The sequence below is a fragment of the Camelus dromedarius genome, chromosome 17 (assembly GCF_036321535.1).
Source record: "Camelus dromedarius isolate mCamDro1 chromosome 17, mCamDro1.pat, whole genome shotgun sequence".
In the NCBI taxonomy this organism is placed as follows: Eukaryota; Metazoa; Chordata; class Mammalia; order Artiodactyla; family Camelidae; genus Camelus; species Camelus dromedarius.
In genome coordinates, this window is record NC_087452.1 from 300,428 (window position 1) to 323,320 (window position 22,893).

At 62.3% G+C, this 22,893-nt stretch overlaps 1 protein-coding gene across 1 annotated transcript in view; it reads right to left on the reverse strand.

The window, feature by feature from the left end:
* Window positions 1-1,800: 1,800 nt before the first annotated feature.
* UROC1 (urocanate hydratase 1) overlaps window positions 1,801-22,893 on the reverse strand; it is a 28,080-nt gene continuing 6,987 nt past the window's right edge. Inside the window, exons 3-20 of the mRNA XM_010998226.3 lie at window positions 22,316-22,409; window positions 21,326-21,385; window positions 20,920-21,048; window positions 20,757-20,818; window positions 17,997-18,063; window positions 17,778-17,921; window positions 17,536-17,624; window positions 16,973-17,035; window positions 16,488-16,667; window positions 15,866-15,963; window positions 15,151-15,223; window positions 13,904-14,025; window positions 12,351-12,421; window positions 11,508-11,606; window positions 10,505-10,604; window positions 8,272-8,353; window positions 3,720-3,819; window positions 1,801-2,698 (exon numbers count right to left, since the gene is read on the reverse strand). Of these exons, the coding sequence (XP_010996528.3) occupies window positions 2,558-2,698; window positions 3,720-3,819; window positions 8,272-8,353; window positions 10,505-10,604; window positions 11,508-11,606; window positions 12,351-12,421; window positions 13,904-14,025; window positions 15,151-15,223; window positions 15,866-15,963; window positions 16,488-16,667; window positions 16,973-17,035; window positions 17,536-17,624; window positions 17,778-17,921; window positions 17,997-18,063; window positions 20,757-20,818; window positions 20,920-21,048; window positions 21,326-21,385; window positions 22,316-22,409 (1,774 nt within the window). The 3' untranslated portion in view covers window positions 1,801-2,557. The remainder of the gene's footprint in view (window positions 2,699-3,719; window positions 3,820-8,271; window positions 8,354-10,504; window positions 10,605-11,507; window positions 11,607-12,350; window positions 12,422-13,903; window positions 14,026-15,150; window positions 15,224-15,865; window positions 15,964-16,487; window positions 16,668-16,972; window positions 17,036-17,535; window positions 17,625-17,777; window positions 17,922-17,996; window positions 18,064-20,756; window positions 20,819-20,919; window positions 21,049-21,325; window positions 21,386-22,315; window positions 22,410-22,893) is intronic.

Consider the following 22,893-nt stretch of genomic DNA (forward strand, 5'->3'; position numbering starts at 1 on the left):
CGATACAGAGAACTGTACTCAATAACTTGTAATAATCTGTAATGGAAAAGAATCTGAAGTTGTACACCTGAAACTAACAATATTATGAATCAATGATAATTTTTTTTTTAAATCAAAAAGAAACCTCTTTTGGGTCAAAGAGCAGCAACTCAAGAACAGCCAGGTGGAAGAGGGCAGCGGGCAAGGTTTGTGGGAAGGACTTGGAGCATCTGCACTGCGTGTGTGCCACTGCCCCCGGATCTCCCCGAGTTCACCAACCCAGAAGCTCTCCTTCTGGGTTTTTATGGCAGCTTCATTATAAGGGCATGATTGATACATCACTGGCCATTTGTGATTGATTAGACCACCAGCCCCTCTCCTCCCTGGTGGTCAGAGGATAGGGAAACTGAAAGTTCCAGTCTTCTGGTCACAAGGCTGGTTGTCCCCCACCCGGACCCCAGGCAACCAGCCCCTGTCCTCAGCGAGGCACAAGATTCACCTTACTAAAATAAATTCAGGTGTGGCCAAAAGGGCCCTGTTACATGGAAACACTCTCTCATCACTTAGGAAATTCTAACAGTTTTAGGAGCTATTCCAGAACCAGGGAGGAAGACCAAATATTTCTTTCTGTAAATCATTACATCACAGAGTTAAAGGAGACCCCTCCATCAAGGGCCCCCGTGGTGGTCCATTTTACACGTCACGTGGGTTGGGCCTTTGGGTGTGTCTGTGAGGGGTTTCCAGGTGAGACTAGACTTTGAATGGGAGTACTCCGTAAGGCAGAAGGCACTCTCCAAAGTAGGTGGCAGGCATCGTGCAGGAAGTCGAGGTCCCTTCAAGGTGGAGGAAGGAGGAATCTGCCCCTTTTCCTGCCTCACTGGTTGAGCTGGGGCATCTCACCTCCTCCTGCCCTGGACTGGGACTTACACCAGCTCCCCTGGTTCTCAGGCCTCCGTCTCAGACTGAGTTGACCCCCGCAACCCCCTCCACCAGCTTTCCTGGGTCTCCAGCGGGCGTGACATACACAGTGTCTACGTCCATCCGTAGGCAGATCCCTGCCTGTATTACAACACATGGATGTATGTTTGGGTGCATCTGCTGTGGCTTCTCTGGAGAACCCCAGTGCAGACACAGATTCAAGTCCGAGCAGAGGCCGTGCAGGTGACACAAAAGGGAGGAGCAGGCAGGGGGAAGAAGCAGCAGCTCATGCCCAAGAATAAACAGCAAACACACCTGGCCTTGCCCTGGAGGACAGTAGAGATGGGTGGGGACTGTGGCAAATGGAAAAAGCAAGCCCGAGGGGCCAGGAGTGCACGTGTGGCCTAATCTTCTGATTGCTTTGAATTACTCAAAATTGGGATTTTTAAGTGCAATCTCCCATTCTGTAAAAACTGGTGACAAAGTCAAAAATTTTTTAAAGAGGGCAGGCCAAACAAAACCCAACAGTAGGTCAAGTCTAGCCCCGGCCCCCCAGGATAGGAGCCCCTCTGGAAAGCCCAAGGCAAGAGAGCTCATTGCTCTGCTGAGCCCCCCTGCACTGGCCAGGGCTGGCCGGCAAGGAAAGCCTGTGGTTCCAGGCAGTTTCGGGTTCCCAGAGAGCAGAAGTTGCCCTGGGAGAGGCTCTGAGACTTTCACAACCTGTGGTTTGCAAGGCCGCCAAGCCTGCACCCATCGGGGCCAGCTGGTTCTATCTTAACAATCGTGATGAAAACATTTCTCAGTGGACTACAAGTCTCTGCTTTCTTGAAAAATAAGACTGAGCTGGACACGCTGAGCAGCCGCACTGTTCCATCCCTTATCAACTGGCGGAAAAACTTCACATTGTAAGAGCTGTGAGCCAGGTTTATTCAGGGTCTCACTGAGGACCACTTCCTACTGTGTACATTGCTGCCCAGACAACACCGGGGTTTGGTTAGCTTGAGAGAAGGCGGGATGGCCACTGGGGAGGAGGCAAGTAGTGTGATGGTTGAGGACTCAGCCCCCCACGGGATGGGGAAGGGAGGGGTGTCAAGTTTTCTGTGGCTCCTTAGAGACCCATCCCCTGAACTCTTTCTCAATTCTTTGTTGAGGCTGAGTCATTTTTTAGGCCTGACGTGGGCCCGGCTGGGGCTCTGCTGAGGCTGGGAACTAAGGAGAGTGAGGGGCAGGTCACAGCAGGGCGCTCTGCACAGCAAGGTCATGGCGACCCCGCGTGGACAGCAGCACAGGGGTGGGGGGCAGCCTCCGACTAGTTCCCTGGAGGCCCTAGGCACGCGGAAGGAAGGCAGCAGCTGAATGAGAACCTGACCGAAGGAAACCCTGCCCCTTGGAGGGAGGCGGCGCCCAGCTCAGCCAGGGTTCACCGCAGGAGCACCTGGAGCCAGGCGCCTGCCCTGAGCAAGACCCTCAAGGCCCCCCAGGCCCCCAGCAGAGCCGCAAAGTGATGCAGAGGGCCCGCCAGTCTGGCCTCAGCCGATCTGTCTTCAAACGGGGGTGGGACGTGGTGGCCCTCCCTGAGGGTGATGGGCCCGGGTCAGGGCAGTGGGCAGCAGCAGGTGTGGTGTGGTTGTCGGTGAGGATGGGTGGCTCTCAGCCCCCCTCATGGCCGCAGGGCCTGCTGGAGCACACGCTCATCGGCCACCTCGTGGGGCAGTGTCACCACCAGGCCCCTGATCTCCTCCATTGTCCGGCAGATGGTCTCGTGGGCCTTACGGTTCCCGGACCAACAGCGGCGGGCCACCTGCCGGCAGGGCGGGGACACCGCTGGTTCCCACAGGGCAGCCTGGACCCTTATGGCCAGGCGCCTCCCGGTGCGGACCTCTGTGCCAGTGTTTGCCCCCCACCTCCTCTCTCGGCCCCTGATCTGACTCTGGCCTCCCTCTGCCAAGCCTCCTCACCTCCAGGCTAAGCCCTCCCACCTCCAGGCCGAGCCCCCTATGTCGTCCTCATCCTCGGAGCACATGGACCTCAGCTCTGCCTTCACATCTCCCTCCCTCCCACTTCTTTCTCTCCGTCCGGTCCAGCGTCATCGGGGCTACCCTGGACGGTGGCCTTGGCACCTCCCCGCCTCCTGCTACATTCCTGCCAGCACCCCGAAACCTTCCCCACTCATTCCCTCACTGCCACACTGCCTTCAACACGAAGACCACCCCTCTGCTGGGGGCTCCCTGGGAGTCAGCCCCCCAGGGGACCCTTCAGCCCCTACTCTCAGGCTTAACCCCTGGGCCACCCAACATCTAACTCCTTGGCCCTCGCATTGGGCTCCCCAAGCCCCAGCCCCGTGTCACTCACATCTGCACGTACCCGCCCGAGTCACCACCTGGCCTCCCATCTGCGCTACTTCCCCATTCCGGCCCTGTGACGTGGTCACCAAGAGGAACGGAACCCCAGCAAGACACACACACACACACACAGACACACACACAGACACACACACACACACACCCCCGCGCGCGCACACACACACGACTGTGCTGCAGAAAGCAGATCACAGCTGCACCAGCTTAAGACGCTGTGCTCTCTGCCCTGCCTTCTTACAGGGAGGTGGTGGTGGGGGAAGGGTCTCACTGCCGGGACCCCCATGCAGACAGAGGCTGGACTGGAAACAGCCCAGGTGAGCTGGGGCGTCTGGTGAGCACGGAGCCCTGGCAGAGGCTGGGGAGGAGGGTGCCAGACTGCTTCCTGGGTGGGCATCCCGGGTCCACAGTCTGGAGGGGCAGTGCCAGCCATGGGGAGAGGGGTGGGGGCCTGGAGACACTCACTCCGTTGGAGACGTCCCAGCTGAGCACCATCTTGGCCTTCTGCTCGGCCTCCAGGGTCCCGTCCAGCACAAGGCCAAATCCCCCGTTGATCACCTCTCCCCTGCGAGAGGCAAAGTGTTTCCAGGTCAGTCCCGGGTCCTGACCCTGCGAGGGGTAGGCACATCCGGGAAGAGGGCTCCGTTGGCCCCCGCGCCTTCGCGCTTCACCTTGCGGCCCCCACGTCCACCTTCAGGGCCGCTACGTGCTGCCCCTGGGGGGATGGGGCCACCTTCTCGCTGTGCAGACGCCAGGAACCCCGGGGGTCCTGCTCCGCCAGCTCCCCTCCTGCCATCCTCTGAGCTCTTTGTCCGCCTCATTCCTCTTCCTGCTCGCTTTAGGCGTATTTTGGGGTCCTGATGACTTGGGGGCCGAGTCCCTTCGTTTTCAGTACTTCTTCTTTCCTAGTGAACCCATTTCTTGGACGGCCTCATCTCCCGGCCACTCGTGTCTGAGCAGGCGTCATTCGTGTCTCAGCTGGGCTTGCGGGCGCTGGTCCCCCCACTGCTGGCCCTGCGGTTCTTGTCCATCCGTGTGGGAACCCTCTCCCCCCAGCACCCCAGATCCGTCCTCACCCTCCTGCTGGACGTGGCTCCCGCTGGACGTGGGCACAGCCCCTGCCCAGCACACGTCCCTGACCCCAGCCCCCTTTGGTCATACACACGGGAAACGCCTTTGATCCGGTCAGCACCTGCCAGGCGTCACTGCCAAACACCAACTCCTGGGACCCCGGCATCCACTCCCAGCCCCTCCCCGTGGTCCCGCACCCACAGCGCCCTCGTCTCCCTCGACTCCGACCCTTCAGGGCCGTCCTGCCTCACCTGCTTCTCTGCCCGGCCGGACCCCACTGACAACTCCAGCCAGCTCCCACCAGGAGGTGAGGACCCCCGGCCCGTGGCCCTGCAGCTGAGCTCCCAGCAGTCCCGCAGCCTTGGGGTGGAGGAGGCTCCCAGCAGAGTTAAGGTCACCATTCACCTGTCGGGGGGTGGTGCTGAGTAGCAGGTGGGAAAGCAGGCGGCAGCCACAGTGGCCAAGTAAGGGCCCTGACGTGTCCTCTGACCAGGGGGCTCTTCTGGAGATTCGTATGACATCATTTATTTTGGGAGCCTGAAGCCCAGATGGTCAGAGAGCCAAAGTGCTCGGCTCCAGGTGACCCTGCAAACCCTGCCAGGAGGAGCCCTGAGCCCAGGAAGAGGGCGAGGACTGCGACTGACCAGCAGCTGAGGGGCAACTCCCAGAAGGGGCGGGACAGTGAACCGTCCGCTGAGAAGAACACAGAAGCGGAACCCCACCTCCCAGGTGGGAAGGGTCAGTGCAAGACGTGCCAACGAAGGAATCACCAAATCCTAGGATGAACAGAGAAGGAGCGCGCAGCTCAGGGACAGTGCCAGCAGGGGACCCATCCTGGCCCCTTCCTAAGTGACGGGTGGAGGGCTCGCCCACAGGCGGGCCAGGCCTCCCCCAGTCCCCGTGCGCGGCGGACCCGGGTGCGGCGGCCTCTCGGATGCGACCGTGGAGGCGCTGAGGTGAGCTGACGTGTCAGCATCTCAGGAAACACCCACCCACACGTCGTGCGCGACGGCAGCTCTGGCGACTGTTACTAGTTCACTGAATCTTCACCGCAAGCCTGCAGAGCACAGCGTCATCACGACCACTTGTCCCTGAGAAACAAGCTCAGCGCAACTGTGCAGACAGATCCGCCTCGACACCCACACTCCTGCTTGTGCGAGCTGCTACTGCCCTGGGGGCCCGAGTGCCCAGCGGGCGGAAGGGGGCCCGGGCAGGGACGCTGGACCTCCCCTACTCCAACCTGCCGTTGGAGTCTGCGTCTTAACAAGCTCTGGGCATCCCCGCGCACGTCCGAGCTCCAGATGGGCTCTACTGAGGGAAAACGTCCGTGTCTGGAGGAAGACGTGGGCCGGATACACGCAGTGATTCCTCACACACGTGGGGCCCCGGGGCTTGATCCGGGGGTGACAGCAAAGGTGACGACACAGGGAGTGGGGGGAAGCCTCAGCTCCCACAGGCGGCCCTGTCACCACGCAGCTCCTGGAACTGGACGGACAGAGACCACAGCAGCTTGACGCAGCTGTCCACCCTGCCCCAGACCAGACTGGCCCCCGACTCCCCCGCTCTGCAGCCCACAGTCCAAAGGGCGCCCTGTCTAACTGGGAGCAGACAGCAGAGACCGCCGGGCAGACGGCACAGGACAGATGCCTGCATGTGATGAGAATGGGGCTCCGCAGAGACAGGGCAGCTCCGGGAGCAGAGAGGGGCCCGCCGCTGACCCCGATCAGCTCGGAAACGGGAGCCAGCCAACAGCGTCAAAGCTGAAGGCGAGTCGGGAAGTGTCAGGCAGCTCCCATCTGAGAACGTGCTTTTTCCGTACAACAGAGCAAAAGATACAGCTGGAGCTGGAAGGAAGAAAGGCCACGGGACGCTTTTCCCACTGACCCCGCCTTGGGGCTTGCAGGAGTGTCTGACGGGCTCAGGCACACAAGTGCGTGTCTGATAGGGCCCTTCCCCAAAGGAGCCGTCGAGGGCGGCCAGGACAAGGGCCCTATGCCAGCACCTCCCCACCTGCACCTGTCAGAGCCTGGGGGCGGCCTGGGGGCTGCACCCCCTCCCAGAGCCAGGGGGCAGAGCCAGCAGCGACCTCCGGGTCCTCAGTCCTGCATGCTCTCAGGTGCTCGGTTCCGCCCCGCCTGGCCCTCTGCGTCCTATCAGCAACGCCGTGGATCCTGGACCACGAGGGGCCTGGGTCCAAATCCAGCTCCACCCCCAGCTGGGTCCCTCCCTCTGAGTCACTCTCTCACCTCCAGAACCAACTCAGCAAACCCAGCGCCGAGACACCTGGCGCCCGGTAACCAGGCACTGTCCCCATCTGGATTTTCTCGGCCTGTGTATCCATGGTCACGTTTTCCATTAATTAGGGCCACATGACTGGGTGGCTCCAAATTCGTCCTCGAAGGGCCTGAGGGCAAGTCAGCCCACAGGGCACTCCCGGAGGCTGCATCGCTTTGGACTTGGCTCTGGAGGGCAAGGCCAGGCCTGATCAGGCCAAAGCGGGCTCAGAGGTAGGTTCAGGGATGGCCGGCAGCCTGGGGATCTGTCCTCTGTGAAGCCACGGCACCCTCTGCTGCCGCGAGCGGCCAGGAACCCGCAGTGGCCAGAGGTCCCCGGGAGACCCCCGCAGGCGCAGCCAGGTGTCTCGGTTTCCTTGTCACTAAATGTGTTTCTTTCTCGAGATTAGGTGAGAGAGTGGATTCAAAGAGTTTAGCAAATGCTTGCCACGTGGTCCACTTGCAGTAAATATTATTCATTATTCTTCGCAGTGAATGTGACATTGTGATTTATAGTAAGAGATAAACATTTGGTCTTCGTCCCTGGCCCAGAGCTCCAAAGACCCTCGGAGCTCCCTGCGATGAGCAGGGCACGGGTGTCTTCCGTTGCGCTAAGGAGGAGATCTCCAGAACTCACCCGAGGGCGGGGCGGGGCGGGGCGGGGCTGGCCGCCAGCAGAGCCCACAGCGTGACCAGCCGGCCTTCTGAGGTGGGGGGGGGGGGTGCTGAGTCAGTCGCTGTCGGCCAACGATTCAGTCACTCGTGCCTGTGTAAGGGAACTCCCACAAACCCCCAAAGTACGGGTCTGGGGGGCTTCCGGGTTGGGGAACCAGACCAATGCCACGTGCCGAGCCTGGACTCCACGAGGTCAGGAGCTCCTTTGGGTCCTCACCCCACGTATCTCCTCATCTGCCTATTGATTCATATCCTGTGGTATCTTCCACGATAAGTCAGTAATCTCGCGAGTAAACGGGTTCCCTGCAAACTGTGAGCCACTCTAGCAAATCCGTGGACCCTGAGGAGGGGGTCCCAGGAACCTTGAGCGACGGCTGGTCTGGTCGGGCAGAAGCACAGGTGACACCATGGACTTTCTTGCGACTGGAGTCAGAAGTGGAGGGCAATGGAGGTGGGGGGTGGGGGCCAGTCTGTGGGACTGAGCCCTCCACCGGTGGGTGTCATCTCCGGCGACAGCGTCAGAATTGAGTTGAACTGCAGGACACCCAGCTGGTGTCGAAAACCCCGCGCGTTGGACTTGGGTGCAGAGTTAAGGGATGTCTCCACAGGGGACGGCACTGTGACCCAGAAGAGAATCTCCCAGAAACCCACTTGGTGGCGCAGGCTGGAGACAGGCCCAGCAGAGCAAAGCCCAGAAACCAGGTCCCTGCCTCCTGGCCCAGCGGCCCTGGCAGAGTGAGAACTTGGGGCCGGGCCAGCCTGAGGTCTCCCAGGAAACATCTGTGGGCGCGTCATGGAGACGACGGGTAGGATGTGCTCTGGCACCCACAGCAGCCTCGGTGTCCCACCCGACAGGCGAGACCCCAAAGGTCCAGTCATGTCACAGAGACACCATCAGCAGAGGGAGCTGGGAGAGGCAGGCCCAGGACCCTCGGGGGACCCCCCCAAGATTCCTCATGAGCCCCGCCCACACCCCCAGGTCCCCAGAACCTTCTTACCAGCCGACACCCCCGCCGTTGTGAAGAGCAACCCAGGTGGCTCCTCGGAAGGCATCTCCCACGAAGTTCTGCACAGCCATGTCTGCGGAATCAGAGCCCGTCAGCCCCTGAGCACAGCGGCCGGGCCTGAGGACCGACGGGAACCAGGGAGGGCGACTCTAGGAGCAGCAATAACGTCTGTCTCCAGAGCTGAGCGAGCAGGAGCCCCAGACGAGGGCCGGACCACCCCCACTGCCACCTGTGCTACTTGCCCCTCAGCTCTGAGGGCCTGCACAGTGCCCACAGGCACGACGACGGAGGATGTCCAAGGGACGTGGTGGCGGTTTGGTCTCAGATGACAGAGCATCCCTGCCACCCTGAACACACACCCACAAAGGGCGGGGGACAAAGTAACAGCTGTTCTTGGCCCCAGCAGAGGACTGAGGTCCCAGCGCGCTGACTACCGGGCCTGCGGGAGGTGGACCTGAGCCTCAGGCATCTGAGGATTTGCTCAAGGACAGACTGGGATGGCCCGAGATGCGAGGCCCCAGGACAGGGATCAGGGATGGAGGGGTCGGCACTCTGCTGCGAGCTCCGCCCCCAAACCCCCGCCAGTGCCCACGGAGAAGAGGAGGGCCCCTGGGGACGCACTCCGGGTCCTCCCTGCAGCCTCCTGAGACACCACAGCTCTGTCCGCAGCTCAGCATAAGCCCTGAGAAACTGATTCCAGGCTTCAGAGCTTCGGGGCCGCAAGGGGCTACACCTGTGCTGTTTCCAGCCTCCCGGTGTGTGGCCACAGGACAGAAACGTGACTGCGTTAGTGTCAGAGAGTGTCAGAGCAAGCAGGTCGTCAAGGGCAAAGGGACATCCCGCAGCGACGGGCAGGGCGGGTCTCCAGGAAGACACCACAACCTGACGGCACAGCTTTAAAACGCGCACAGCAAGGTGGCTAAGAGCTGAAAGGAGAGCAGACGACCCGCAGGAGCCTGGGGCCATCACCGCCATCTCTCAGGGGTTCGCGGACAAGCAGGCAGACAGGCAGGCAGGCAGCAGGGTCCGGAGGACAGGAACAGGACCTGAGCAGCCGCCCAAACACAGTGGAGTACACCCTCCTCCCAAGTGCGCCCAGGTGGACCACATTCTGGCGGCAACACAACCCGTAACACGTTTAAAAGAACAGAATGTTTTCAGACTATAAAGGAATGAATAGAGTCAGCAACAGAAAGATGTTTGAAAAATCTCCCCAAACATGGAAATGTTAAAAGATCCTTCTAAATAACCCATGGATCCAAGAGGATGTCTCAAAAGAAGTTTAAAAATATTTCAAGCTGAATGAAAATGAAAATACATTATGTAAAACTTGTAGAGTGCAGCTAAAGGAGTGTTTAGAGGGAAATTTATGGCCTTAAAACACTATTATTAGAAGGAAAAAAAGGTTTAAAGTCAGTAACCTCAGCTTCCACCTCATGAAACCGGAGAAGAAACAGCAAATGAAACCCAGAGTAAACAGGAAGGCGGTTGTGCTAAAGTCAGAGCAGAAATCAATGAATTCGGAAGCAGGGAAACAATAGAAAAAATCAATTAAACTAAAAGCTGCTTCTTCGAGATCAACAAAACTGACAAACTTCTGCCCAGACTGACCAAGGAAAAGAAAGAGGACACCAGTGACCAGCGGCAGCACGGCTGACCCCAGACACTGAACACAGCACAGGAATCTGACTCTGAGCCCGTGAAGTCCGTGAGCCAGGAGCCAGCGATGTGGACGGTGCTCCTGAGGGTCCTACCCTCAGGGACCCATCCCACAGCGGGGAGCCCCAGGGCTGGGGATGAGAAGGCCCCTGAGCGAAACGCAGCAGCCCTGTGGTGACTGAAGTGGTCCCCTCGCCGACCGCGGGCGGCGGGCGCGGACGTAACGCCGTGCAGAGCACCCGTCGTTCTTCATGACAGCCCTGAGAGGTAGGGGCTGCTGCCGTCTCCTCTGCGCAGACGGGACCCTGAGCATCACCCAGCGCGTGAGGGGCCAGGCGCACCCAGTCTGGGCGTGGCCCTGCTGGGCCCGCCTGGCACCTCCCCGGTTTACAACTGCAAGTCCCACACCCCAGAACCCACTCCGTCCTGGGCTGGTCACCCTGTGCCACGCCCCTCAGATGCCAGCACCTTTTCCACAGCATCATGACTGAATGAATGAAGCAACTGATTTTTAAATAAAACCCAAATCCAACACAGAAACATTTAACCTCGCTGTCTCCCTCACCTGCACAGAAGGCAGAGCCGTCATGAATGTTGGAGGTCTCCCTAAATGGGCTGTCGGTGCCGCTGACATCATGGTGGTCTCGGCTCAGCACCACAGGCGCCTGCCATGGGGAAGGACACAGAGGTCAGCCAACAGCATCCACGTGCTGCCCCGCGCAGGGCAGAGCTCAAGGGTCAGTGCATGCCAGGCGCCTGCCGGGTCCCCCCTGGAAAACAGACCTTCGGGGAGGGGGAAGCACAGGCGTTTTCCAACGCCCCCAGGCTCCTCAGAGACGCACGGACCTGGGCATTTACCGTCCCCCCGGGGCCCTGTGTGGCTCTCTGAGCGTCCTCAACCCCACCCGGACTGTCATCCCTACTTTACAGACAGGAAACCTGCAGCCCGGAGAGAACAGGACACCTCCCAGCATGGCGGGGCCGCAGGGATTGCAACCTGCACCAGCGGTCCCGGGCCCTCACGGCCCCCACGTCCGGGGAGCTGCCCTGTGCTCGTCACTCCGGGGCCTCTGGACGGACACCCCTGCCCGTGTGCCCACAGCGCCCTCCACCTGGACCCGTCTGCCCTGCTCTCTGCTCAGTGCCCAGTGTTAGAACAAGCCCGGCGCAGAGGAGGCCGGAGGGAAGGAAGGGAGGGAGGGAGGAGGGAAGGACGGAGGGAGGGAGGAGGAAGATGCTGTCCTGTCAGCCCCACGTGGTGAGCGAGGTGGGCTGGGACGACCAGGAGGAAAATGGGGAGAAGCCAGGGAAGTCTGCCACAGCTTGACAGAGACAGTTCAACAGAACTGCACGAAACACTTGTGTGGAAGCCCCCTTCCACACTCAGGGGTTACATGAGCCTCCTCTCTGAGACGGGGCTCAGGGAGGGCACCCGACGGCCCAGAGTCACAAAGCAGGGACCGCATCAGAGCCCAGGTTGGAGGGCAGGCCTCCTCCCTCCTGGGGCCCCAGCTGGCTCTGGGGGGAAGGAGCCCAGGGGAGTCCCCCCACAGCACAGGACAGGCCACCTTGATCTCCCCCCGGGCAATGGCTTGGTTGAAGGCCACAGCGATGGCCACACGGCCTTTCTGGTCTGAGTACAGGATCCTCGCCTGGGAGCCCACCACCTGCAGAAAGAAGGCTGAGAGTTGACCTTGAGGAGCCCCCAGGGACACGTCCACCAGCAGCCAGATGGTCGCCTCCGGGGGTGGGGGTGTTTGTGGCCAAAGGCATGTGAGCCATTCCTTGTTTTGTGCTGGTGCCCCAGGCTGGCTCCCTCCTCAGGCTGTGCACCAGCTGGCCCCTCTGCCTCCGCCACGGTCACACACCAGCCCCCAATCCCACACTTAGCCCCAAACTCATAAGTCAGCTCCTCAGAGACACCCTCTGACTGGTCTGTGTGACCCAGTCCACGTTCACAGCCACAGAAATACCCGTCCACTCACCCTGGCCCCGCAGAGCCTCGGAGGGCCGGCTCCACGCCCTGCACGCAGCCAGGGAGCACGGGCCACGCTGGCATCTCCACTGTGCAGACAAGGTGGGAGGCCCAGGGAGGCTGAGCCACTCACCCTAGGTCGCCCAGCTGAGAAGCCAGGGGGCCTGGCTCCAGGGCCCCGCAGGGCCGCCCCTGGAGAGCTATGTGTGCCATGACTGGGAGGAAGGGCCTGCCTGGCCCTGGTCGCTGCCCTGGAGCCCGGGCCGCTGCCTTCTGAAGGCCCCAGGTTTCTTTGTCCAGTGCCGCCCAGCGCCAGGCGGCGGCCACTGCCTCCTCAGGCCAGTGGGGACACCAGCTAAGCAGTTCCGCGGGGCTCACGTCTACCGGCCCCGAGTGACCTCCCCCCAGCGAGCCTCCTGCCAGGCTGAGCCCTCACCAGCCGGTGCTTGGCGGCCTCGCGGACCCAGCGGATGTTGTCCATGTACTGCAGCTTCACAGCCGGGTCCACTGCAGGGAGAGAGGGAGGCAGCGTCATGGGCCCTGGGAGCCCCTGCCCCATGGTTCGGGGCAGTGGGGTGGGCAGACCCTACCCCGGAAGGCGGCTCAGTGGGGGCTCCCGTCTGCACCCTTCACTGGACCTGGACTCGGGGTCCACAAGCCTCCAGTCTCAGCCCCACACCAGCCCATCTCACTCTGGGACACAGCAAGGCCAGGGGCCAGGTGAGCCTGTGCTCGGATGTGTAAGGCCACTGCCCGGGTCAGTCATTCCCTCAGCGAACACCTAGGGAGCGCCTGCTGTGAGCCAGGCCCTGGGACAAAGGCTGCTGAAGGCCGTGAAGAAATAGGTGCTGTGTGCTCATCACTGGGGTGGCGAGTCGGGGAACCCAAGGGCTCTCTGTCAGGTGGCGGCCAAGCCAAGTCCTAAACGCCCAAGCGGAACCAGCTGCACGATGATCTGGGGGAACAGTGTTCTGGCAGAGGGAACAGCAAGTGCAAACGCCCTGAGGTGGACACAGCTAGGCCCCGCCCAGCAGGACAGGCAGGCAGATAAAGTGCGGAGGGCGTGTGGAGTGGGGGTGGCAGCCGCGGTGCTCGGGGGACAGACTGTTACATCCTCAGGAATCATGTGAGCCGGTGGTTCACAGACATTGTTAAAATTTCAATTAAATAAACTTACACTTTGAACAACAGTATTAAAAATGAGAGTAACACCCACACATGGGCACTTCTAGCGCCTTCACTGCCTTTTACCAGGATCTGCGCCCTCCAGGTTCTCCACCTGCTCTGTTCGCGTGGAATCAGCCCCTGAGCACAGGTGCAGTACGGCCACCAGAGTGTTCAGCAGGTTTCCCAGTTCCAACACCAAGAAGCCCCTGCAGGCCCTGCCCAGGTTTCCAGAAGGCCCCGCCCCTTCCTCCCCGCCCCCTGTTGGCTCCACCCATACAAGGCCCCACCCACCTGGCTCTCCCACCCTGGGTTCCCTAACCAGGAGCACCCCCCAAGCCCACCCAGCCTGGATGTGGGCGGCAGGGTGAAACGGGCTGTGGGGATTTAAAACAAGCAGCAAAGGCTGACCAGCCACCCAGAGAGCCCGAGAGAAGGTGGCTCGGGGCCCCCCGTGAAGAAACTTCAGAGCATCAGGGCAGAAGCCCCGACAGCCAGGAGGTGCTGTAAAGTAACTGCCCCCTCCTCTTCAACCCTCTGCAGAAGAAGGGGCCGTGGTTAAGCCAGGGCCGTCCATGCGAGGGCAGAGCCACAGACGGCCTGGAGCCACTCTGAGGTAAGGATGGCAGAGTGGCCTGGACGTGTGGAGGTGACCAGGCAGATGGCCCAGAGCAGCTATGAGCAGGCAGAAGCATTGTCTCCAGGTGCCACCCACGGCCACGTGCCCGGTGCCCACAGTGCCAGGCAGGAGGCCAGCAGGGCCAGGCGGGTGTCTGTGGGAGCCCCTGGGGGCCGCCCACCTGCCAACATCTCCAAGAGCCTCACCTCCATCTGCAATGGCCTCCTCCAGCACAGATGTGGCCAGCTGATCTGTGACCGCCAGGTCCTGGGGGTCCCCCGACGTGCACACCCAGCGGAAAGGCCCGAATCCCTGGGAGAATATGTCCCTGCAGGGGCAAAAGGCTCATCACCTGGGGGCTTCCCGGGCTGGCTGCAGCCCCTTCCGGGGTCACCATGGCCCAAGGACAGGGAGGCCACAGAGCTCCAGGACTGAGGGGTGAGGGCTGTGTGCAGGGTAGGTGCGTGGCGGCAGGCTAGCTGGTTGCTGGGGGTGTCAGCATCCAGGATTGTTGCTGGAAGCCCCTAAGCCGCTAACTGGACAGCCACATCAGGGCCCCCTCCCCCACCCCTGTCCCCTCAGCGTCCCTCCCCAGCTCTCTGTCCCCTCTCGGGGCTGCACCATCTCCACAGGAGCAAGGGCCAGAACACAGACAGGAGGAAACTCCTCAGATCGCTGTTAGGGACAACCTGGCAACCAGGCCACCAAACTGCAAAGGGGGAGACAGAGTAAACGGAGACTTGGCCAGATCTGCTGCAGGAGGCCTGACCTTCTGAGCTGACCCAGGCAGTGGGGTGCAGGGCCCTCCCTGGGCTCTCGCACCCACCCAGCCCCTCGCGGCTCCCCTCTTGCTGCCCCTGGGGATGCCATGGTGGCCCTGGACCTGTGGCCGTGGCCCAGCTCTGTCCCCCTCCCCACCGACAATGAACCTGAGAAGGACGCTGGCCTCTCACGCCCCCTCCTCGGGTCCCCTCTGATGCGCACCCGCCAGCTCCCCGCCCCACCCCAGCTGCTTAGACTCCAACTCCAGGCTCCTCTCCCCCCCAGAAGCTCCTCCTCCCCGTTGGTCCTGGGCCCCACTAGGCCAGCCAGCAGGCAGGCACACAGGCAGCAGGGATCAGGCCGCTGGCCGCCCAGTCGGAGCTCAGGCGTGGCCATGGGACGGGCGGCTCCTTGGACACGGCATCCAGGACCGTGGGACATGGAGGTTGGGAGGGTCGCTGAAGGTGACCTCGGCTCCAGCCCCCAGTGTCCTGTTCTCTCACTGGGGCCCTGCATAGGGTCTCACACTTTGGCTCCCCTTCCCCTGCATTTGGGGTGGAAACACCGGGACCTGCGGCCTGGTCCCCTCAGGGCTGAGCGCAGGTCTCTGCACGTGGCCTCAGCGGCGGTCAGAGGAGGGGCCCTTCAGACCTGGGTGTCCGGGACCAGACGCCGCGGGCCCGTCACTTACCCCATGATGTGCTGCACGTAGGAGGGGTAGCGGAACTCTGTCTTGTCGGCCCCCGCCTTCCCCACGTCAGCCCCTGTGGACAAAGCGCTGCCCACAGTCACCAGAGAGGCTGAGGGCCGGGGCCCCGCCCGCTCACGGAGTCCAGACGGTGACGTAAACAAAGAGCGGGGGAGAGTGTGGAGGGCTCCCTCCTGGAGGGGGCGCATCACCAGGGTCTCTTTCAGAGGGAAGGAGGGAGACCACTGGTGTGGCCATCCGTGCGGGGCCGGCGGGGTCTGCACGTGTGCTGGACGTGCCCGACCCAGCCTGACCGCACAGCAGGGCCTGCAGACCCCGGAGGGGAGCTGGCGTGGGGGCCCAGGCCTGGACGGCGCCTCCACATGGATCCAAGGTACCTCCCGCACCTTACTCTCCAGGCCTGAATCGCCTGTTTTACAGAAAGTTTCCTTCACGGAGGAGTAAAGCTGCCCCTTTTTTGGGCCAGAGCTCGTAACCGAGCACTGGACTTGCTCTCCTCGTGGCTCTTTATGTTCTCGGAGTAAATGGAGAAACTGAGGCCCAGCGAGGCTGAGGCCGGGCAGGGCCGGGCAGGGCCAGGCAGGGCCAGCTTCCAGAAGGCACGCTGAGGACCCATCCCGCTGGCCTCACTAGCCCCGCCGGCCAGGCCTGCTGCTGCAGAGGGAAGCGTGCCCCTCGCCCGCCTCCCCTCTCTCACCTGCTCTCTGGGCCTCCAGGAGGAAGGCGTTGCCATAGTCCCAGAAGAAGAAGTTCTCCTTGGCCAGCCTATTGATGGCCGACACGTGCCTCCGTAGGCTGCAACAGGCCATGGGCAGCGGTCAGCTCCACACCACGGGGAGCTCTGCCACCCCAGCTGCCCTGCCACTCTGCTGACTCCCGCCCCAGCTTGCGGCCCTGCACCTCCCCTCCAGTGCCTCCTGCCCAGAAGCCCCCAGCCATCAGCTCCTCACAATCCCCTTCCCCTTCAGTCCCAGCATTGTGCCCGGCCGGGCTGGCACCCCACAGGCAGGGCCGGCTTCCAGAAGCTCTCTCAGGTCCCCTCTGTAAGCGTCTGCCTTGCACTGACGCGTGCCTGAAGCTGCACCCGGTGTTTTACAAATGTCACCCCAGTCTATCCCCCAACATCCCCACAGGCCTGTGCACCCATGAACCCGTCTGACAGAGGAGGAGACAGAGGCCCAGAGAGGTTAAGGGTCTTGCTCAAGGCCACACAGCGGACCACAGGAGAACCAGGCAGAGGCCAGAGCTGCTCAGTCCAACAGCTCCTGCAGGCCGCGTGTGCCCACCCCACACCCTGAGCAGCCCGGGTCCTGCGTCACCTTTCCTGGACCAGGCATTTGAAGGCAGCAGGGTCGGAGGCCATGAGGCTCTGGGCCTCTGCAAAGCCCAGCTGCACGGGATAGTAGCCACCATTGAACGGGTTGTGGCAGGACGTCTGGTCTGACCCCAGGTCCACCAACAGCTCCCCCGTCGTGTCCAGTTCATAGACCAGGCGCTCCCTGGGGAGAGGTGGGGTGGTCAGGACCGGGGTGTACAGCCAGGGCACGCAGGGCACTGCAGGGTGCTTTCCAGCCGGCATGACCGGCAGCCAGGCCCAGAGGCTAATCCTGCCTCCCCTGGACAGATCCCAGTGGGAGGGCTGTCAGGCGGAGCAGAGGAGGCTGCCCTGTGCTCAGCCGGGACCCAGGCCGTGAAAGCTGGAGCTGACACTTGAGGTGCCTGCTGGGAGCGCCTGGCCAGGATCAGGACCTTGGCTGGAGGGCGCTCACCGGGGTCCCCAAGGCTGCCAGCTCCCCCCACTTACCAGAGATCCACCACGTTGCCATGGTAACCAAGGCTGAGCACCTCCTTCCTCCTCCTCGCTTCCCTGGAAGGGCACAGGGCAGGACAGATGACTCAGCGCCTGCCCACAGCGGCCCACCCCACACTCACACGAGCTGGTGAGGGACCCGACCCAAGGGGAACCGCAGACTTGAATCCCCCCAAATGCAGATGGATGTGACAGCGGTGACAACCCATCCCCCACCGGCTGCAGGATTCGACTCATAGAATTGGGGCTGCGGCTCCTAGGACTCTCACTCCAGGGGACCCTCAAGTCGCAGGCGTCACTAGAGAGGATTCTAAACATTATGGAAAAGTGAAAGGACAGAAACTGAAAGCCTGTTCGAGGGAGCAGAGGACTTGAGCACCTCCAAGTCCTCAGAGCTGCACCCACTCCCACCCGCATCTCCGTGGACCGGGGGCAGAGACACGGCGAGACGGGCCGCTTCAGGCGCCTGTCACCCTGGGCTGCACCGATCGGTGTGCTCAGCTGTGTGACAGCAGGACCTTGGGGCCTCCTCCCCTTCCCCGGGCCAGGCACTGTACCTGAGCCTCTCGATGCAGCCATCCAAGCTGTCGGTCACTTCCATCAGCCAGCCTTGCTCGTGGCGTTTCATCAGGGCCGCTCTGTCCACCTGGGAACACGAGGCACGGGGCAGCCCTGTGTCAGTCACCCACTTTCCCAACAGCGGTCAGGGAAGGTGGCGGCTCTCGGAAGGCAGGGGCACTTGCTGCCCAGGGAGCCTCCCGGGGGCGCAGGAGCTGGACGGGGAGGCCGAGGGGCTCACCTCCGCCACCACACCGATGCAGCCCACGATGACCGCGGCTTTGGCCTGAGCCCCACTCATGCCGCCCAGCCCGGAGGAGACGAAGACCTTCCCGGCCAGGTCCTGGACACCCAGGTACCGACGCCCGGCGTTCAGCACGGTGAGCTGGGGGCCGAGGGGTCGGGTCACTGCCGGCGCCCGCGCCCTCCCCCGCCCGCGGCCAGCCTGCCCGCGCCTCACCACCGTGCCGTGGACGATTCCCTGGGGGCCGATGTAGCAGTAACTGCCGGCGGTCATCTGGCCGTACCTGGGCACAGAGAAGGAGCGGCTGAGCCCCTCCGCCGCCCTCTTGAGACGGCTGAGAAGAGCGGTATACGCCTGAGCACATGAGTACACCCCTGAAGAAACAAAAGGAAGCAGTAGCAAAGGCCGCAGCCCCCAGTTCTGGTCCCCTCTGGCCCCTCAGACCCTTCACAGCCAGGCATCGTTCCCTTGAAACTGCAGTGAAATTGGTTGTCGCCCGGGGGACCGTGTATGGATGAGAGACCCAGCACCCGACCCAGCACCTCCAGGTGAAGGCAGGACCAAACCCGCCCCAGGAGGAGGACCTGGGCGGGGACACGCAGAGGGGAGAGGGCAGAGGCCTCCCAGGATTCCGTCCCCAGGACATCCGGCCACCTCTGCGGGCAAGCTGCTAGGAGGGGCTCCGGCTCCGGCCAGAGGTGCTGGCGTCCTAGGCACCCGCGTCAGGGCTCACGCACCACACACGAGACTGGTGTGCGGTCCTGCGTGAGGGGTTAACGTGCTTTATGTAACGGCCTCAGTCTGTTTCCCCCAAACACGGGCCTGTGGGGTCTTTCCACATCAGCACTGGCAGACCCTGCGCCTCCCTGGTGCTGGCTCCCCAGTCCGCTGCCCGAGGCCGCAGATCGGGTGGCCCGGCTCCAGCCACCCCGGGACATGGGTGCAAACATCCAGGGTAGCACCAGGTAAAGCTCCGGGCGACAGCCACCGGCAGCAGGTGAGCGCGCCCGTCTGCATCCCATGATGACAGCCCAGCGCCTGCACATTCAGCAGTGGCGGGAGGGCAGCTCTCAGCGGCTGCCTGAGGGCGGCTGGGGTCGGGAGCCGGGAGGGCGCCGCCACCCAGCAACTTCCCCGCCCCTCCCCCCCGCCACCGAAGCCGGTCTGCTAATCCTCACACAACTCTGAGGCGGCAGGGGCTGTTAACCGCTCTTCACAGAGAGGCCCCGAGGTCCAAGGCCACACAGGGACACCGGGCAGGGCGGGAGCCCACCTTACACCCCTCTGATGCATCCTTTGTCTGCCTGGTCTGCTGCCCCCAGGGCACTCTTAGGAGTAAAACTGGGGGTCAGAGTGTCTCCACTTGGACCTCGGACCCCGTCACTAGTGGCAGCCCTCCCGGCGACCCCGGGCTTGTGGCATTGACTCCCGGCCCCCAGTCTGCGGCCGCCTGTCTCCCCGCGGCCCCGCGGCCCCACGGCCCCAGGGTGCTGGGGGCTATTTCCAGCCTGCTTCTCTCAGCCTGAGGGTGAGAAGGCTTCGGTCTGGGCAGTGGGTCTCAGGCTCCTTGTGCAGGAAACCCTTCCCCTCTGCTGCTCTTCTGTATTTTCTCTCTGGTCAGCTGCCCGCAGACCGTGGGTCGGCGCGTGGGTCAGCGCCCCGGGGCGGCCAGACCAGGCCTGACTCTGCAGCTCCACCTGTCCCCAGCCTGACGGCCAGTCCAAGGCCACACTCAGGAGGCAGCGGAGCCAGGCACCAACCGCTTCTCTGCTCCCACTACAGAAGGGGGCGTCAGGCCTCGCGATAAATAGTAATGACAGCACCTTGCTGGATGCTGTTGTCACATAGCAACGGTAACTGCTCACGGCGAACCAAAAAAGGAACTGGGTTTCTGAGCCTCAGTTTCTCCCTCCACAAACGGGTCAGCACCGGTCCCTGCGTTAGAGGCATCTGTAGCTCCCAGAACACGTGGCAGTGACAGGTCACGGTCACGTTATAAGCCATCAGCCTGAGGCCTGCTGGGCCGGCTCCCACTACTGCAGACTCAGCACTCTTTACATGGTAACAACCCCAGCGCGACACCCCAGAGATGCCCAGAGACAGCAGATCAGGGTTTGCTGCTGCGTCTGCACCTCCCCAAAGAGCTGAAGACAACCCAACCCAGGTGGCAGGTGGGCTGCACAAATCACCGGGCAGCTGAGCACTGCCGGTGAAACAGTGAGTCTGCTCCTGTCTCCTGAGACGGGACAGCTGAAGCGGGGCAGGCGCGGCGGGCCCCGCCCCCCCCCCCCGTGTCCAGCCAGCCCCGTCGGAAGTCCGCACGCACAAGAGGTGCTGGGAAGGTCACAGGAGACGTGATGGCTGGGCGTCTGGGGTGGGAGAGGGACTCCCTTCTTGCTGCGGCTCCTTCCATAATGACGTTCAAGCGAAGGTCTCCAATCAAAGCGTTAACGTTAAGACAGGCCCGGCAGGGCGGCTGTGCCCCCAGGGGTTTGCTGCACAGACACACGCCTCCCACAGAGGCCACGGCACGCGTGCAGACGTGCATTCGTGATGTGTAAACTTCACTTCAGAAGGAAAAACTCTGCGCACGAACATTGAATTCCAGGCAGTAGTGTGTGCAGGTTACTCTGAGAGGCGTCGCAAAGACCCCGGAGAGAGGGGTTGGGGGCGGGTAGGAAGCAAAGTGAGCTCAGCAGCGGGTTAGGCCCAGAAGCTTGGTGTTCCCTGTTAATTCTTTCAATTTTCTGTAGGTTTGAAAGTGATCATAATCTACTGTTGCAAAAAGTGGGATTCAAATTGCACGTTCATTCGCTCGCAAGTGTATACAAATCGTAGGCCCTCCCACGAACTAGCAGGAAACACATAAACACGAAGCTCGCTGCAGGCCTTCCACCGTGAGGGGCTGTGGAGCTGCAGCTACCGTGGCTGCGTCCTCTTACCACGAAGCCGTGACAGCCGGGAACGGTGACTTACATGGTGACTCCCATGGCGAAGAGCTTCTCATACTCCATCCTGGAGGAGTAGTTGGGAATGACCTGGAAGAGAGGAACGGAGGAAGGTGGGGCCACGCCAGGCCCTCCAGAATGAGGGGTCAGTGGGCGGGGGGCCCCGGCTCCCCTGCTGCCCCGGGACCCACCATCCCGTTGGAGATGACCAGCCTTGGGGCCCCGGGGCTGCTGGGGAAGAGGCCCAGCGGGTGCCCGCTGTACATGACCAGGGTCTGCTCCTCTGTCATCTGTGCCAGGTAGGTCATCGTCAGCCAGAACTGCAGGCAGAGCGAAACCATGGGCTCGTGAGGGGGCCTCCCCGGCCCCGTCACCACCCAGGCTCCAGCCGTCCAGCCTGGTGCCGGTCCCTCCCAGCCTCCGCTACACTCCAGGGCTCTGCCCTCAGGACCTCCAATGTCCCCAGGCAGCCTGGCATCAGGGAGGTAGAGACCGAGTCGAGCTGTGGGTTTGCAGGGCCCTTCTAGGCCAGAGATTGGCGGGGGAGCCCGGGGTAGGGGGTAGGTCCTGGGGGGAGAGGCCACACAGCCAGCGCACCTGAGCCCAGTTGCTGAACACCTGCCCGTTTCCTCCGTAGGTCACAAGCTCCTGGGGGAACTGGAGAAGACATGGTGTCAGCTAAGGTGGGGGCCTCCCACCCCTGCACTGGACTCAAGGGGCAGGTGGCCGAAGGCCCTTGAAGGAGGAGTGGTGGGCCGGCGGGGGGCGGGGGGGACCCGGAAGGGGCAAGGCCAGGGGTCCGCGGCCCACCTGTGAGCAGGGTCAGGGCTCAGCTCAGGGTGAGCATCAGAGCTGGGTCTGGGGTCACTTCGGGAACTCAGCCTGCAGCCAGTGTCGGGGCCTGTCCTTGAGCAGATTCTGGGGCCAGGGCTGAGGACACCCTTGCCACGAGGTGGGCGGTAAAAGTCTAGGGCCCCTTCACCCACAAGCATGATGCTCGGGGCCAAGTGCCCCAAAGGCTAAATGCTTTCTCGAATGCAGGGATCTGATGCACAGGCTGCTGCTGGAGGACGCCCGGGACAGGCACGTGTGGCCCGACCTGCGCCGCCCACATGTGGGCGTCAGGCACCGGAGCCACAGGCGTCTGACGAGCTCTAAGCATAAAATGCTGAGATAAACACCCCTGATTTCAAGGCCTCGGTGGGAAAAAACTCTACAAAATATTTCAATAAGTTTCACATAGATTACGTGTTAAAATGATAACGTTTTGGGCACATTGGGACAAACCACCAAATGAAAGCTGCTTCCTTTTAGCTTTCGTGGAGACGAGAGGATGTAAAACTACGTGTGCGTCCGCTGTGCCAGCGTGGGTGTCGCGGTGCTGCGCCTGTGCCCGGGTCACGGGAGAGGCAGCCGCTGGCGGCGCCTGGGACGGGGGTGAGGTCCTCCCTGCACTGCCTTTGCAACTTCCCGTGAATCCATCATTATTTCTAAATAAAAGGCTTGGGAGCGTCACACGTGTGTCTCACAGTGCGTCTCCACGGGGCAGCGCTGGCCCAGGCCCAGTTCTCGCTTCTCAGCCGTTACCTGGGCCACGGCAGGGTCCAGGTTGTTCATGACCATGTGCATGATGGCTGCAGCCGCGCGCGTCCGGCAGGGGTACTGCTCCACCGGGTAGGCCCTGCAAGGGGGTCCAGCTGCCAGGCCTGCTGTCGGGTGGCACAGGCTTCCTGCCTGCGTCTCAAGCCCAGCGTGGCCTCAGCTCAGCCCCTGGTCGCAGGTGGGGACAGCGAGCCCGGCGCCCTGCGGAAGGGCCCCTCGGACCTCCCAGCAGCAGCTGGTGCCAAACCACCAGGCCAACTGCTCCGGTGCTCACACTGTTCCCGGAATGGGCAGTGGGGCCTCACCCCGCCCAGGCTGCCTCCCTCCCGTTTGGCAGGCTCCACCGGGGAGAAGGCTGACTTCAAAGCACAGCAGAAGCCTCTCCTCCAGGCAGACTTTATCTATCCGTCCTCCCCTTCCCTCCACCAGGCCCCTGGCACCGACTCTGGAGCGGGTGCCAGACCAGTAGCCCTGCGCAGGAGCGAGGGGACGCAGTTCTGTTTCATGGAGTGGTCCAGACAGCCTGGGCCTCCAGCGTTTTCAAGAACAACGGTGCCCAGTGG